This window comes from Pygocentrus nattereri, chromosome 7, assembly GCF_015220715.1.
Source record: "Pygocentrus nattereri isolate fPygNat1 chromosome 7, fPygNat1.pri, whole genome shotgun sequence".
NCBI lineage: Eukaryota > Metazoa > Chordata > Actinopteri > Characiformes > Serrasalmidae > Pygocentrus > Pygocentrus nattereri.
In genome coordinates this window covers 5554023-5569732 of record NC_051217.1, presented here as the reverse complement: position 1 = coordinate 5569732, position 15710 = coordinate 5554023, and the positions used below count along the sequence as shown (strand labels likewise).

The 15710-nt window shown below is 39.6% G+C and overlaps 1 protein-coding gene across 3 annotated transcripts; it reads right to left on the bottom strand.

Annotated features, from left to right (window-relative positions):
* Nucleotides 1-3309: 3309 nt before the first annotated feature.
* Nucleotides 3310-15530, bottom strand: mlc1 (modulator of VRAC current 1). Of its 3 annotated transcripts, none has more exons than XM_017693557.2 (12): nt 15377-15530; nt 14437-14713; nt 12665-12754; nt 12450-12503; nt 11980-12081; nt 11409-11510; nt 9797-9865; nt 8997-9113; nt 8091-8147; nt 7793-7915; nt 7257-7418; nt 3310-4077 (listed from the first exon to the last, which is right to left on the bottom strand). In XM_017693557.2, the coding sequence occupies exons 2-12, from the start codon at nt 14659-14661 to the stop codon at nt 3997-3999; spliced, it is 1182 nt and encodes a 393-aa protein (XP_017549046.1). In that variant the 5' UTR covers nt 14662-14713; nt 15377-15530; the 3' UTR covers nt 3310-3996. The 3 variants fall into 3 exon arrangements, with proteins under 3 accessions (XP_017549046.1, XP_017549213.1, XP_017549125.1); XM_017693724.2 differs by having other exon boundaries at nt 3310-4071; XM_017693636.2 differs by having other exon boundaries at nt 14437-14688; nt 15377-15481.
* Between the last annotated feature and the right edge of the window lie 180 nt (nt 15531-15710).

Below are 15710 nucleotides of genomic sequence, written 5' to 3'. Positions count from 1 at the left end.
CGCCTCCCCCCTCCACCACCCCCCAATACCCCTCCCTCCAATCTCTCATCTCTTCCTCTGTCTCTCTCTCTCTCTCTCTCTCTCTCTCTCTCTCTCTCTCTCTCTCTCCTGCTCTGCCTTCTCCTTCTCTCCTTTATCCTCGGAGTCCTCAAGGAGAGGCGCTTGCACCGCACAGTAATTCGCTGGTTCGCTTCCTCACATTAACAGCAGGCAGCAGGGCAGGAGTTCACCAAACAGCGGGAGGCGATCCCCCATCCTTCTGCAAGAAGTTGACAAATAACGTCACGAAGACGTGACTTCGCTCAGCATTTACTTGTCTGTCCTAACATACACGTTGAACGCCAAACACAATTAAGGCACTTCTGCACCTTCTCACTAGAACCTTCCTGGGGTCTCTCACAAGAGGTGCAGCCCCGTTTCCAGGTGAGCAGGGAGCAGATTACCTTGCGTTTCTGGATCTGCTAACTTTAGGAGGGAGTGTCGCACCTTCAAACGACTTCATCGCGATAATGTCACCCCCACCCCGCCTTCCAAAGCCAGTTTGTACCGGTTAGGGCAAAGCTTAGCGCGACTGCTTCCAAATATAGCCGAGGCGAGACTCCACTGCAGCTGGATGCGCCGGGTAGTGGTGGCAAGTGGCGTTCAAAGGATTTTTTCGATTGCTTTTAAAATGAACGTGCAAGCTAAACCCGCATCTGCGTACTAGACTAAAGCACTACCGAGTTTTAGTCACAGCACCGTGAACCGCTGTAACACTTCTCTAAAACAGGCAGCTTCAGAAAAAACCTGCGCGCTGCAAGGTGGTTCTTCAAGGGTTCTTTAGTAAAAGCAGTGCTTCTCTTTAGAACCACGAGTGCTATGTAGAACCATTTAATGCTTAGAATGAATGTGTTTTATATACCAAAGTGAATATGTTTTGTATAACAAAAAGGGTTCTTCTGTTCTTATGATGTCAAGGTCATAAAAGTAGAACCCCTTTTTGGTGCTAAACAGAAGCATTTTCCTAAAGGTTCAGTACACAAACGTGTACAACACAATCTCTGTCAATCTGAAGAACATTTCTCCATGCAAGGAACCTTTCAAGCATGAAGTGGTTCTACACTCTTAAAAAGATGGTTCTTCAGGGGTTCTTTAGTAAAGACAATGGTTCTATAGAGAATTATGAACACTCAAAACCCTTTGCATGATTAAAGGATTCTTTGCATCATGAAAGGGTATTTCAGATTGATGAAAAGGTTCTTCTATTGTTACAAGCTTGATATCATACATAGCAGAACCCCTTTTGGTGCTATACAGAACTATTTTTGAAAAGATTCTATGTCGAACCATGTACACCACATTCTCCATCAGTCTAAAGAATCCTTTCATGATGCAAATAGCCCTTTAGTCATGCAAAAAGGTTCTTTGAGTGTTCATGGTTCTGTGTAAAACCATTTTCTTTACTAAAGAACGCTTGAAGAACCATCTTTTTTTGGTGTGTGATGTAAGAAACAGTGAGTAAGTAATTGAACAGTGATGCTGCATTTATTGCTGTGGTGCTGAACTCCAGCACATTGAAGTTAAATCAATGTGTTTAAGGTTGAGAATGTCGTACTTCTATATTCTATATTACATTCATATGAGCTCTTAAAATGGTTCCATACACCTGAGAATTCCTCCTTCTGCTGCTCCATCATCAGTAAAAATAAGTGAGTAGTTCCTCCACGTTTTCCTCCTTTCATCACTGATATCCTTTAATCTTTGTCTCATCTGTTCATAAGTCTTTTTTAAACACCTGCAAATCTGTTCTTTCTGATCTTGAATGTACTTGTGGTATGAAACCCTCTAACGTCATGCTTCTCTTTATGGTAGTCTTTGACACATCTGCAGTTCTGTGCAAAAGCCAGAGACCACACTTTATTGATTTCATTTCCATTAAGTGCAAGTTATTAATTTTTCAGCATCAGGAGAAAAAAGCAGAAAACATATTTAACAGAAAATTACACAGAAGACACAAGAACTATATACATTTTTCAGTATTTAATGTTGCCTCTCTTTGCCTTTAATACATATTCTACTCTGTTTGAGAGACTTAGTTTGAGTTTTTCAAAGAAATTTGCATTTTGTCCTCACACCTTCTGTTCTGGTGTAGTTTATGAAGCTGAAGTCTGGGCTCTGAGGTGGCACTAGGGAGCAGTGAGCACACTTGTCCGGAGAGGTGGGCAGCCCTATCCACAGCGCCCGGGGAGGAATTGGGGGTTAGGTGTCTTGCTCAAGGCACCTCAGTCATGGATTGTCAGTGATGGGGATCAAACCGGCAACCTTCCGGTCACAGGGCCGGTTCCCTAACCTCCAGCCTACGACTGCCCCCTCTATGTCTGCCAGGTTGTTTGACCTGCATAGTTCACCCATGAATTCTTGCTTCTTAGCAATGAACAAAACAGGTGATGCTGACAGACTTCTTGTTTTGGCTTTGTCACTGATTAATTTATTCAGTTTTGTCAGCCTCATGATGGCCTGCTGTACTGACATGAACGCTTGTTTGGTCCTCATGTTGAGAGACAAGATGCTAATGCCTCAATTCTGAATCAACTTTAGACCTTCTGAGCTCTCTTGTGGATGAATATGTTATTACATTGTGCAAAATGCAACTGCACAGCCAACTTTCCAAACACTTATGATCCCACCAGTTGGGGAAAATGATGTATAAAGAGGGTAGTGCAGATACAAATGCCACAGAATTAAACTAGACTAGTTCATGTTGGAGTGGTGGAGGGATCCACCATAACAAGTTGTGGCACTGTTCAATTACTATACACTTTTAAAAAGATGTCTTTTCAAGAGGTCTTTAAAGAAAATGGTTCTATATAGACCCATGCATACATTGGGAAAGGGTTCTTCAGATTGATGGAGAATGTGTTGTGTATGGTTCTGTATAGAACATTTTTGTAAAGGGTTCTATATTTCACCAAAAAGTACACTGTCATCATTATGATGCCAGGCTTGACACACTTAAATATCTCTTCAATTTGAAGAACTCAGTCTTAAGAACCCTTTCTTGATGTAAAGAACCCATTAATCATTCAGAAGGTTGTTTGAATATTCATGGTTTTGTATAGAACCGTTTTCTGTACAAAACAATCCTCAAAGGACCATCTTTTTTTAGGTGTGTAGGTTATCCTTTTTTCCTTAGTGCACACTGCTCTCTCATCCCAGCACAACACACATTAAGCTACAGCAAGTCATTAAATTAGCTACTACTGTTAGTGAAAAATGTTCCTAAATGTCAGAACCACTGAAACCCAGTAAGTAGATTTGCACACACATGACTGTAATATAATGTTTTTATTTATCTAAAAAAACTTCAGACAAGAACATAAAGCTTTCACATATCTAAACTCAGTGTAATATGAGTATGTAGTAGAAAATATGTTTTGTGCTTTTGTAAATGACATTTACCTGCATGTGATATGGCATCAGAAGCACTATTCAAGATTTCATGTCTTAATCTACCTTGTTGATATATTCCGTACGCAGTGTGCGCAGCATAAAGATTACAGATTATTATGCCAGCGTTACGTTCACTCACATTTCTTACACAACCTTGCTGTACATATGAACATTATCTCTTTACATGAAGCATCACCACAGACAGATTCATTGTGCTGAGTCATTTTCTGAGAAACACATTCATTCTATTAAATTGTTAAAATCAGACACACAGTACATGTTTATCAGAAGTGTCAGGTGACATTCAATACAGATGTAGGTTTCATGATTGAATCTCCTGGATAAATGTCAGTAACTCTCCTGACTACAACACAGTGACAACATCATAGACCTCCAGTGGCCTTCAATGACCTTTTCCCTCTTTTGAGCCCTTTCTTATCGTCCACTTTAATTATCTGCAACATTTGTTTGTTCATTCTTCCCTCCTTTACGCCCACCTTTCATGTCCTCCTCCACACACATCTGTTTCTCTCTCTTTTTTCTTCCTCTCTGTTTCTGGGAATGTGCTTATTTGGCCATTTGGACCACAACCGCCTTCCAGGCCTTCTCTTTGTCAAAATCTCGCAGTGTGCCATTGGAGCCCTGTTGCTAGGAAGGAGAAAGAAAGAAGAGGAAAAGGGAGCTGTCATGTGTGTATGTCAGTGTGTAGCATTTATTGTGTCAATCAAAAATGCTCCCATCAGTGAGTGTGTGCTGCTTCATATGTACAGTTTCTGCAGGAGAGGATTCTTCCCTTAAAGCTCAACTGAGTCATGCCATGTTTGTGCTTATGGTAGTGAGGCCTTGGCTGTAGGCAGTGCCCTGTTTATGTCACACTATACATTATTATCCTATCTACAGTTACGGCCACCCTCGGTCACACTTGCCTGAGACACTTTCTGTCCTCTGTTCTGAATCTCTCGGTCATGCAACGTGTGATTCATTTGAGAAATCAGTGACTCAAGTGTATGGCTGTGACTATATCATTCTGTGCACACATGCTTATGTTCTGGGGCTGCAGCTGTGCATGTTATGTGAACACGTGTTCATATGTGTTTTGGTACGTTTTCAGGGGAATAAAAGAAAAGGTCAAAACAGCCATTAAGTACAACATTTTCAGGGTGAGAAATATAACAGGAAACATATTTTATACATTATTACACAAAAGCATCCAACACAGTATAATATCTCATCTGTGTACATTTAATTTGTCCATTTTTTATTTTTGCCAATCCTAATGTCAGTTTTTTCACTCTTCCATCTTTCCAATCTTAAAAACAAATGAGTTACAGGTGTGTCCTCCCAAAAAATTGAACCAGCTAGAATTTAAAAACTAACAAAAGAAAAGAAATTCGTTAAAATAAATGTCGTTAAAAGAAATTAAACGATACCAAAAATGAGACTTCTAACAAGCATGCAAGGCCTGGGAGACCACTAAAACGGTTACAGTCAGATAATTTAAAGCATTTAAAGCTTTCATCTTTAAAGGTCAGGGGAAAATCATGTTCCACCTTGTGTCAGATGTGAACAAAATCTATAGGTGTTTCACAGGTGTACTGAGAAAATGAAACAGATAAAAGAGAGAAATATGCGCTAGATTGCCAAAAACAGGTATCTGAGATGTGGAGTGATGTTTGATGGACTCATTGGTTTAAATTCATTAGTCTATGTCGAGATTGCTTGGGTCAGAAGATACAGAAATTCAACCAACTGCTAAGACTGAACTTTGGAGGTGGTGAAAAATATCCATTTTTTTTGAAAAGCTGAAAGCAAGTGTTGTTTATTCTAAATTGTGTAGGTGGGATGACGAAAGCTCTGTAGACACTATCTGGATTTAAACATGAACAACTTTATTTCAAATTAAAAGATAGCGCTTAAAGCCGATGTTGCAGATACCCAGGAGCCAATGTGGAATCTCCCCAAAGTCCGAGATGCTTCATCTTTTTAAAGCAAAATTTACGTACACACAACGCAAAATCCATACATTAGCACGTGACAATATCTTATGGTATGGCTTACATCTGGTTTTTGTTATTATGGCCTCAGCTTCTAGAAAGAGAGAGAGGCCCAACTCTCTCCTGGGACCTAAAACTAGGGCCCCCTTGCTCAGGCTCCATCGACACACATAGAGCCTTTTTCAGCCAGAGCTCCACTGAAACACATGGAGCCTTTTGATAGTACTTTCAGACAGCAAACAGCTGATGTATATTAAAGCCCAATATCATATCAATATCATATATAACATTTTATCAAGCCTGATACACTTCACAAGACTCTTCAAATGAATGGAAGCTGCACTCTTAAATAAGATGGTTCTTCAAGGGTTCTTTAGTAAAACAGTGGCTTTTTGCATCATGAAACAGTTCTTCAGATTGAGGGAAAATATGTTGTATATGCAGGAAGACCTCACCTCAGGCAGAAAGTTATATATATACACTTAACTAGAAGCATGCAATGGTGATTTCCTCATCTCAAACAATTTATTAAAACAAAAGCCAACAACAGTAATGGGTATATCCCAATTATCTTAATAACTTGTCATGGATGGATGGATGGATGGATGGAACTTGTCATGTGCCTTTGAGCTGACAACGAAGCCTCATGCTGTTCAAAAGTCAGTTCATTGTCTGCTGAGGCATGGCATCCCACTCTTCTTGAAGAGTGGCCCTCAGGTCATTGAGGGTCTGCTGTACAGAGTTACGAGCCTCTACACAGCGACTCAGCTGATCCCATAGGTTTTCTATGGGATTCAGGTCTGGAGAAAGTGCAGGCCACTCCATTTGAAGTACCCCAGTCTCCAGCAGCCATTCCTTAATGACATTCCCTAATGGCCTAAAGAATGGCCTCGATCAGCTGGAGCATTGTCATCCATGAAGATTGTCACTGTAACATTCACAAAGTTTAGAGCAGTTCTCTATTGACTAGACACACCTGCCCACACTGCCGCACACCACCACCTTGCCGTTAAGCTCCTTGTTAGAGAACAGCAAGTTGTGCAAAAACTAATGAAACACTGAACAGTTGGACATGTGCATTCAAAAGTTTAGAGAAGGTCACATTCAGTTCACCTGTAAAGGTTAGACTGCATTTTAGGCTCATCCTGAAATTTCAGCCAAAAGCCAAATATCCCTAACTTTTGTGAGTAGTGTATATGTATAGAACCATTCTACATAGTATCAAAAAAGGGTTTTTCTGTTTTTATGATGTTAAGTAACTACAGATGTCCCCTTTTTGGTGCTATAAAAACATTTAAAAAAGGTTCTATATAGAACCATATACAACACATTCTTCATCAGTCTGAATTACCATTTCACCATGCAAAGAATCATTTGGAGTGTTCATGGTTCTATGTAGAAACATTCTCTTTGCTAAGAACCCTTGAAAAGCCATCTTTTTTAAGAGTGTGTCACAAAACCAAAAGGGTGGACAAGGCTCATACAAAACAAACTGATATTATATTTAATTGTCAATGCTTCTGTGTAATTTTCTGATAAATATGTTTTCTGGTTTTGTCTGACAAAAAAGTAAAAAAAGAAGCATCAGTAAGTCTTTAATGGCCATTTTAGCTCGAAAGAAATGAAAGGGTGGTCTCTAACTTTTGCACAGTACTGTATAGCTCTGAAACCTTTCAATAAAAATGGGTAAAAGATGTTAAGATTAGAGTGAGGTTTTAGAGTAAGGCTTAGAAATTTTTGCTTATGTGTAATTACTTATATATAATACACATGAGACATGTATGACCTCATGTTCTAACAAAAACAAGTGTGTGTGTGGGTGTGTGTTCTTACCTCGCACTGCCTTGACCCCTGTTGCAGACTGTCATCCCATTCTCTTGCTCCCATGCGCAGCTGGCTCTTGTAGGAGGCACAGTGCACTACAGTGGCAAGAGTCAGGCCAGCCTGTGCTAGCAGCAGCGCCATCAAGATCAGCAACAGGATATCATACGACTGCTACACACACACACACACACCACATGCTCTGTTACAGGTACAGCGGTAACCATCGACACCACATCATATTTTTTTATTTGATGTCTGACCAAACTGTTAATTAGTGTAAAGACTTCAGCACATGGTTGTTTTTCCACTTAACATAATTCTGGTAAAAAAGTGAATTACCTGTGTCCATCCTTTGCTGGCACTACTGAGTACATTTAACTCATATTTTTCAAAAGTTCTGCTGAAGATTTTTTTGTCAGTGAACACGCTTTCTGGTGCTGATTAATTATTAAGATGTAATGAATGTGATGCCTGGTGCTGTTTTTTTTTCACAAAAATACACATTAATCACTGATGTTTGGAGACCTACTTTGAAACTGACTTACCTTTTCAATAGGCACCTCATGCAGGAAGATCTCAATAAAACTTAGCACACTGCTGGACAAGAAGCCTGAGGCAGAGAACAGCAGGGGCGAGGTCACACTGCTGATGGCAATTAACATCTCCACCTGCAGCAAAGAGAGGGACACATAGAGAAACAGATACAGCAGAAATAGAAGAGCAAGTCCCTATAGCATCTCCCTGTTGAGCGGACAGAAAAATAAACTAAAGTAATGAGAATGGTGCGTTCCCACTGGGGCATTTGTCTGCCCTGGTTTAACTCTGGCAGTTGAGATGACTCACCAGGCACTTGCTTGGGTATTCTGACACCACATGGCTGGCTATGGCACTGGGGAAACACTAGAAGGCAAACACAGGAATATTTAAGACAGAAACAGATCATGAGATGCCATTATAGCTGTGATGCTCTTAGGATTGGGGCATTGCAGTCAGATTTAATATTTGTATTTTTAAGTCATTATTCGAAAAGTATTTGAATAATACCCCCAACTTCCATCCCCACAGGAAAAAAAAAACAGAAAAAAGGAATCTTGGCTACAGGCTACCTTCACCAGAGTGATCAGCGACCGTGACCCCACTCAGCATCTTACTATCACTGTGCTGTATTAAATCTTATAGCCTGCTGTGTGCATGGCTGCCTTCTAGCCTTCATAACTTTTGAAAAGTTTATCACGCAGACATAACTGACAACAATCAATGGAACAGACATCAAATATGTACTCAAATATGCAAATATTCAAACATTCTAACTTATGCAATCAATCATTTTAGTATTTATTAGTATGGTATAATTAGTATTGGTATAATATTAGTATTGACTTAACAATAATGCAGTATGTACAGCTTTTTGAAATAAGTTTGGTTTTGTCTATCAGACAGAATTTTAAAAATGCATTATGATCACACACACTGCCAACTAATTATTGCTGATTCTTCAAAAAGTATATATGTATATATATTTTACAAAATGTAAGGGTATATATATTTGAAACATTTTTTAATAATAATCATCCAAATTAATTGAGGAATTGTGACAGTTCTAGATGCTTTCATAAGCCTGTATAGAACATATAAGCAATCTGATCCTTATGTTGGTACTTTGTGTTCTGTGAGAAAGAAACAGGAGAATTAACATTGATTTATTAATGCTATGATTTATTAATCAATATTAATACATTTTGTACTCACAGCCACTAGAATCCAGAAGAACGTGACAGAGAGGTAAGGTCCTGGCAGCAGAGCATCCATGTTCAGAGCAATAATACCTCCAAATACTGCCGAAATACCAACGATCACCTCGATCACCTGCAGATCAGAACATGCCAGATCAATACCAAAAGTAAGGCAGTGAAAAACTGTGCATATGGCACAGTTAGGATAGATTTTTCCAACTTACTGTGTTTTTCAGTGGTTAAGATGCGAACAGAGTTGTTCAGGGTGGTTTATTGTGAAACGTTCTGTATTACAGAAACTTTCTAAATCAGAATTATTCACAGTGGTGGGGATAGGAACCAGATATCTTTAGGTCTGAAGAGTTTAATGCCTCAAAAAGCTATATCACAAAACCAATTACTTGAAATAGTTGTGAAAGTGCTGCCTGATGCCACTCTTAGTGACAACAACTAAATGACACAGAAACAGAAATTCTAAAAAAAAAAAAAAAACAGGGAATTTCCCTTTAAATCTGAAAAGCAGTACTGATCACTGCAGCTTTCTAATGACCTTGCAGTCCATGCGAAAGTGGAATAAGGGCACTGTTAAGTGCTTGACTTCTCAGTGTGTATCATTTTTAGTGTTTCAGTTGCTGCCCTGGTTTCAGCTGCTGAACCTGCGTATGCTATCGCACTCAGCAGAAGCTGCAGACTCTGATGAGCACTTTAGATTACAGTTCAGATCACATAGCATCAGACTGTCTGCACTGGGCCAGTCTCTCTCTCCCTTTCTCCCTCTCTCTCTCTCTCTCTCTCTCTCATTGGTGGGTGACTCACAGCATAGGCCTTGAGAAGACGTGTAGGGAATGAAACAGAGGTCACAGCCACAGGGCCATCATACACTGGCTGAAGAAAGAAGAGTACCATTAGGAAAATGCAGAAAGAGAAAGAAAGAAATGTTCAGTAGTCTGTTCACTAAACAATCAATGATGTTGGTATTTAAAAATATAACAACACCAAATTTATATTCCACATCTATCTAATAAATTCTCACATGTGATGTGTAGGACTGTTCTAGTACCAGGTCGTATTCTGCTGCAGTACATTAGCATGCTATAGCGTCACAGTCCACAGCACAGGTTCATTCCAGCTTTTGAGAATAAAGGTTCAACTTGTTTTTGTGTGTGTAGCTGTTAGCTTAAGTTACTTTTGCTTCAATATTCCCATTGGCACTTGACGCTAGCGTTAGTTTCGCACAACCACGCAGGTTCATCTTGGCTCACTGAAGCATCACTGATATAAGTTTAGGGTAAAAAGACTCAAATCTGAGCAGGTTTTTGTTTTTGTGTGTCAGAGGCTAACATTAGCCTGGTGAGAAGTAAAACAGATGCATACAACCACACAGGTACATTTCAGCTCACCGACACAGTAACAAGTTCATAGAATTAAGACTCAGATCTGAGCGAGCGAAATCGAGTGAATGATGCTGGAGTGACAGAAAGCCAGAATCTTTCTGGTGTTAAAGTTATGGTGGGAGCTTTGTTTCTGCTTTGCCTCATCTCATATAAACAAACAAATAAGGTGGAGTAGTGATGAGGATTATAGCATAATATTATAAAAATAGTGAAAGATTCAGATTTTTCAAAAAATTCTTAAATAAACTTGTCTACTGTGTAGTCCTATGGGCCCTTATGCTGTCTACCTGGATCAAATGTGTGGTGTAGTATAGCGGACTCGCTGCGGAACAGTGCTGTCCACTACTTCCTTGCAGGGTTTCGTCTTCGGTCAGGGATTGGGCCCTGCCTTTTTGACGACTCTTGCTGCCATCATTGGGGCTCGAGGAATGGGTGCATTTGTGTTGTTATAATTTCATGTATATTATCTGATATGCTGATGATATTTGTCAGAATTTTATCTACTCTAAAATTGGGAAAACTATGTTTAGGATGGTCCAATATCTGCTGTCTCCTTTTATCACCAATGCTGGAACTTGGTTTAAAATTAAGTGGACTCCAGATGTTTTTTGTGTTTTAAATGATGACTTCAAAGGTGCTTCAAATTTTTTCACCAGCACCTTTAATATAACTCTTTAAGACTGACTAGCCAAGAAAAGGTAGTGGAGGATAAGTATAATTAATACTGGTTTGCTAAGTGGGGATCTTTGGAAAGGCTTAAATGAATACATTGCCGTATGTTAAGTGAATACTTATTTTAATGTATATATATTAATGTATTCATTCTAATATTATTTTTTCTGAACAAATAAATGTTTACTGCCCAGATACACATATTTTCAGTTCTAAATTTCTCACGAACCTAAAACCTTTGCACAGTGATGTATAACCTTAACATCTGTAACAGTAAAAAGGGTTTTGTCCTGTAGGTTTTGTAAGAAAAATCAAGCCATGACTACAAATGCGTAAACAGATAAACATGCACACACACAAACCTTGCTGTGGCTGCAGCAGTCTTCTACAGAGCGAGCTGAAAGGATGACAGTGCTGGCCATGAGGACCTCCAGGAGAATGAGCAGGATTAAGTTAAAGTTGATCTGGCCAGGAAGACAGAAACTGTTACTGTCCCAGTGTATTGGATATACACTATATGCCAAAAGTATCCAGACACCCCATCTAATTAGTGAATTCAGCTACTTCAAAGTGCACTCATTTCTGACACTCATATTCAGTTGTGTGCACACCCAGCTTGTCTAATCAGGACAAAATCATTACCTAACCTCACTAATGCTCTTGTGGCTGAAGGAATCAAATTTTCACACAACATCGCTCCAACATCTAGAGGTGGTTACTGTAGAAAAGGGGAGCAAACACGTTATTAATAACCTTGATTTCAAAAGAAATGCTAGGTGAGTAGGTGTCTACAAACTTTTGGACATAGAGTGTATCTGCTGAAGATGTGTATAAATAGGTATGTGTACACATTATAGAAACAACATATCACAATACTTCAGTTTTTCAGTGAAAGCTGTCATCTTGGTGAATGTGACATGGCGACATGCTCACATTGATGGCTGAGGGGCTGAGAACCAGCTTGCAGCCAAACCACACCAGGCATGTTGTGGTCACAGCGAATGTAGAAACAAACACCAGCTGAAAATCTGACACCTACAAGATATTATTTTTGCACCAAGTAACTCATGTGTTAAACAAAACATCTGAAGGAAGATCACACACTCTTAAAGCAGATGGTTCTTCAGAGGTTCTTTAGTAAAAGGAATGGTTCTATTTTACAAGCTTGACACAGTAGAAGATGTTACACAGAACCATTTTCAAAACAATTCTATAAAGAGCCATATACAACACATTCTCCATCAACCTGAAGAACCATTTCACCATAAAAAGAACCATTTAAGCATGAAGTGGTTCTATACGGAACTCATGGTTCTTCCCTTTACCAAAGAACCCTTGTCAAGAGTGCATTCAAGAGTGCTAAATTAACGTCATATCGTGCACAGTGATGCTCATATACTTACTGCAACCCGCCAGTTTGTGGCGATAGCAAAGCTCACCACTGCAGCTGGGATGCTCTGGAAAACAAAGAAACAACCAACCAAACTGAAGAACAGTGCAAGCAGGGACTAGCGAGGAGAGCAGGAGATAGAGTGCTGAGCAGTTCTGACTGCAGAGTTATTTACAGAAAGCAGGGTGAATTTGGTTTGGTTCTGCTGCTTATTACATACACACTCACCGAACCAGCCGCACAGCGCAGGTAGTCCATCGCAGCAGGAAACACATTTCCCAAGTAGAGAGAGAAGCCAGCTGTGATCAGGAGACTACACTGAGAATTATACCCACAGACACAAACATATATTGAGAGAAAGTATTAACCCCTTGAGTCCTAAGATTATTATTCAGTTATTAGACTTAAAGTCAACCTTATATATGTTTAAAAAACACTTATTTATCTTATTGGCTACTGTTCCTGGTCATATTAAACACAACGCATAATAATACAACGCACCATGTAATAATACATTTAAAAGACAAAAATCTTTCTGTAATCTTCAATCAAACTGCAATGACTTTTGTCTGCCTCTGAAATGTCTTCTTATTTTTGTCTGCTTCACCATGTACCAGTGCTGTGGGGAAAACTACATCAAAAAACAATATCATATTTCAATTCACTTTCCTTCCACCTCCACATATTATCAAATGAAATAAAACATGGTGCTATATTTCCATCAAAGTGGAAATATATCATGATACAGAAGGAAAATGTTATGGCTCTTGTTTTAATCTAACTAGCAAATTGAAAGCAATGAGGTAGAATTTGCAACCATGCTGACATTAGCACAGTTACAAAATGTTTAAAACCTTAACAGAGTCTTTCACGCTACGTGATGTAAATCTTTTCTATTAAATTAGTCATGCATTTTAAATTTAGATGTTTTGACAAAAACTGAATTGTGCACTACAATTTCCCATTAGGCTGAGTGGGATTTTTGCCATTGGTATGGAAAAAAATTGGGCAGACCATGGTTAGGTCAATTTTCCTGTACTGCAAACAGAATCAATCTGTCAAGACATTTTTGGTGTCTAAAGTTTGTTTACTAGGTTTTACAATGGAGCTACGAAGCTAATGTGACTGAAAAGTCATTAAAGCTTTATTGATGATTGGCATTGTGTAAACTGTATGCCTAAATCATCACACATTTACTTCACAATGTCAGGGTATTACATAATATTATATTATCTAAAAAAATTGCCATGTTTCATAGCTAAAAACAGTAGTAGTAGCCATCCTGAGGCCTGAATTTCATATATATGAGGCCTGAATTTTTTCATATATGGCAGAACATCAGTGTCAGAAATCACATAGGTTGGTGTAGGTTACTTAATAACTTAATACAATTTGAGACACTTGTATAATAATTTAGATGTGCAATTTACACAATGCTCATTGGTGGGTTATGAGCTTCTATTACTGGTTAATTATATTAGCCTTGCAGCTCCAGTGCAAAAGCTAAGAAGCAAATGTGTTTCACTGACTGACTACATTTGGGATAAGAGCAAAATGGTGTAAATATGACATTTCACCAAACTGTCCCTTTAAGACTTTAAGAGTTGTCAGACCCCATTCGTGGAGGGTCACAGCTCTGCAGAATTTAGCATTCTTCTTCATAGTGTTAGGTGAAGGAGAGCACTATAATCTTTGTAGGGATTTGGCCTTCCAGGACCTGAGTTGAACAGCCCTGGTTTAAAGAGTCCTGGTGCTGGAGAGCTGCCTTTCTGCAAAATTTAGTCTCTGCCTGTATGGAACAAGCTGCCCCGCCCCTTTCTTAACTCTAATACATCTGATCCAACCAATCAGGGACTTGCGAAGAGGTTGATTAGTCAGTGGACCCAGGAAGGTAGCTGTCCAGGACCCCGTCCTCTTACAAGTAAAGATGCCAAGAGGTGGCGATGCTGTAAAAGAACCATTTTGGGTTGCCTAAAAATCTTTCAATTCAAAGCTCTCACCCCTATGAGGACGCTGTAAAGCCAGGCTCTGTAGCTGAAGCAGGGGTGCAGTGGCTCAGCCCGGTCCAGCTCCAAGTCACTGGCTCTCACGTCCACCGTGTAACTGTCCCTCTCTCGCTCCATCCTCCGGCTCAGCGTCCCACCCCCACTTATTCGGTCCAGGGTGGGGATGTGGGTGTAGCTGAACTCATCCCGCGCCGACACAACTTCCTCCCTCTGTATCATGATCCGCTAATGTGACTCTCTGTAGGGCTGATTAAGATGTTCGAAATCACAGCTGTGGGAAAGTTGAGTCAAATGATTCAAATTCAAATGAATTTTTCAAGTTTAGATATTACCTACATGCAGATCAATAAAATATCAAAGGGATTAGGGCATTTGTCATAATGCAAGCTCTATTATATTGCACAACAAATCAGTATATTATTAACAATAAGGAGCTTTCTTCAATCTGTGCCTAAATAACAGCAATAGAGATCTACAGCTAATGTAAAGGCTTTTTCCATGACATAATCATATTGCAAGCATTATAATATTGTACAGTGTACCAGTACGTTGTTGCCTACAGGGAGATTCCTTCTTTAAATAGCATTTCCTTTTTTTGCATTTTGAGAGTATCTGAAGCAAGCGTACCCCATGAACAAATCTAACATAAAGTTCAATAACAGTGAAAAAAAACTGTTATCACTGTCAGATCACAAATGTTTACACTAATTTGCATGTTTTCCGAAGCAAAGTGACAGAAATAGGTTGAGACAGAGACTGGAAAGGAACACACGAGGGCACGGACTCATTAAAAAGCTAAAAAACAACAAGCCCTCCCTCCTCCCTTGCTGTTCTTGTACGTGTTTTTGTGTTTTTTATTGTCTGCCCCACTTCCCTCATACCATACACCTGTCTCATGTACTTATTCCCGTCTTTCTTCCTCTCCCACACTCACCTCTTCAGTTTCGTGTTGCTCCTCCAGACAGTTTATATCAGCCCACCAGTTTGCCTTCAGATGCACTCGTGGCATTCAGACTCGTTAGTTTGTCAGAGAGAAAATCTCTCTCTCTCTCTCTCTCTCTCTCCCTTCCTTGCTCACTCTCCCCCCTGAAAGTTTTGGAGCAGTTGAAAGAGAAGAACAAAAAAGTTGGATGCGCGTTGCTGTGCCAGGCAATTTGAGTGCCAGAGAAGAGACAGGCTGTGAATGTCAATGAAGAGAGGAGAGGATAGAGGGAGAAGAATGAAGAGAGGGGCTGGGGCTCAATGCAGGGGCCCAAAGCTTCAAACTG

What these genes read in the sequence shown, in the direction of transcription:
- mlc1 (XM_017693557.2), bottom strand. Translation starts at nt 14,661, where the DNA reads ATGATACAGAGGGAGGAAGTTGTGTCGGCGCGGGATGAGTTCAGCTAC. An exon ending in TGCGCTGTGCGGCTGGTTCG is followed by an intron (nt 12,504 to 12,664) that starts GTGAGTGTGTAT and finishes TTTGTTTTCCAG; the next exon opens with AGCATCCCAGCTGCAGTGGT. An exon ending in AATACCCAAGCAAGTGCCTG is followed by an intron (nt 7,916 to 8,090) that starts GTGAGTCATCTC and finishes TCTTTGCTGCAG; the next exon opens with GTGGAGATGTTAATTGCCAT.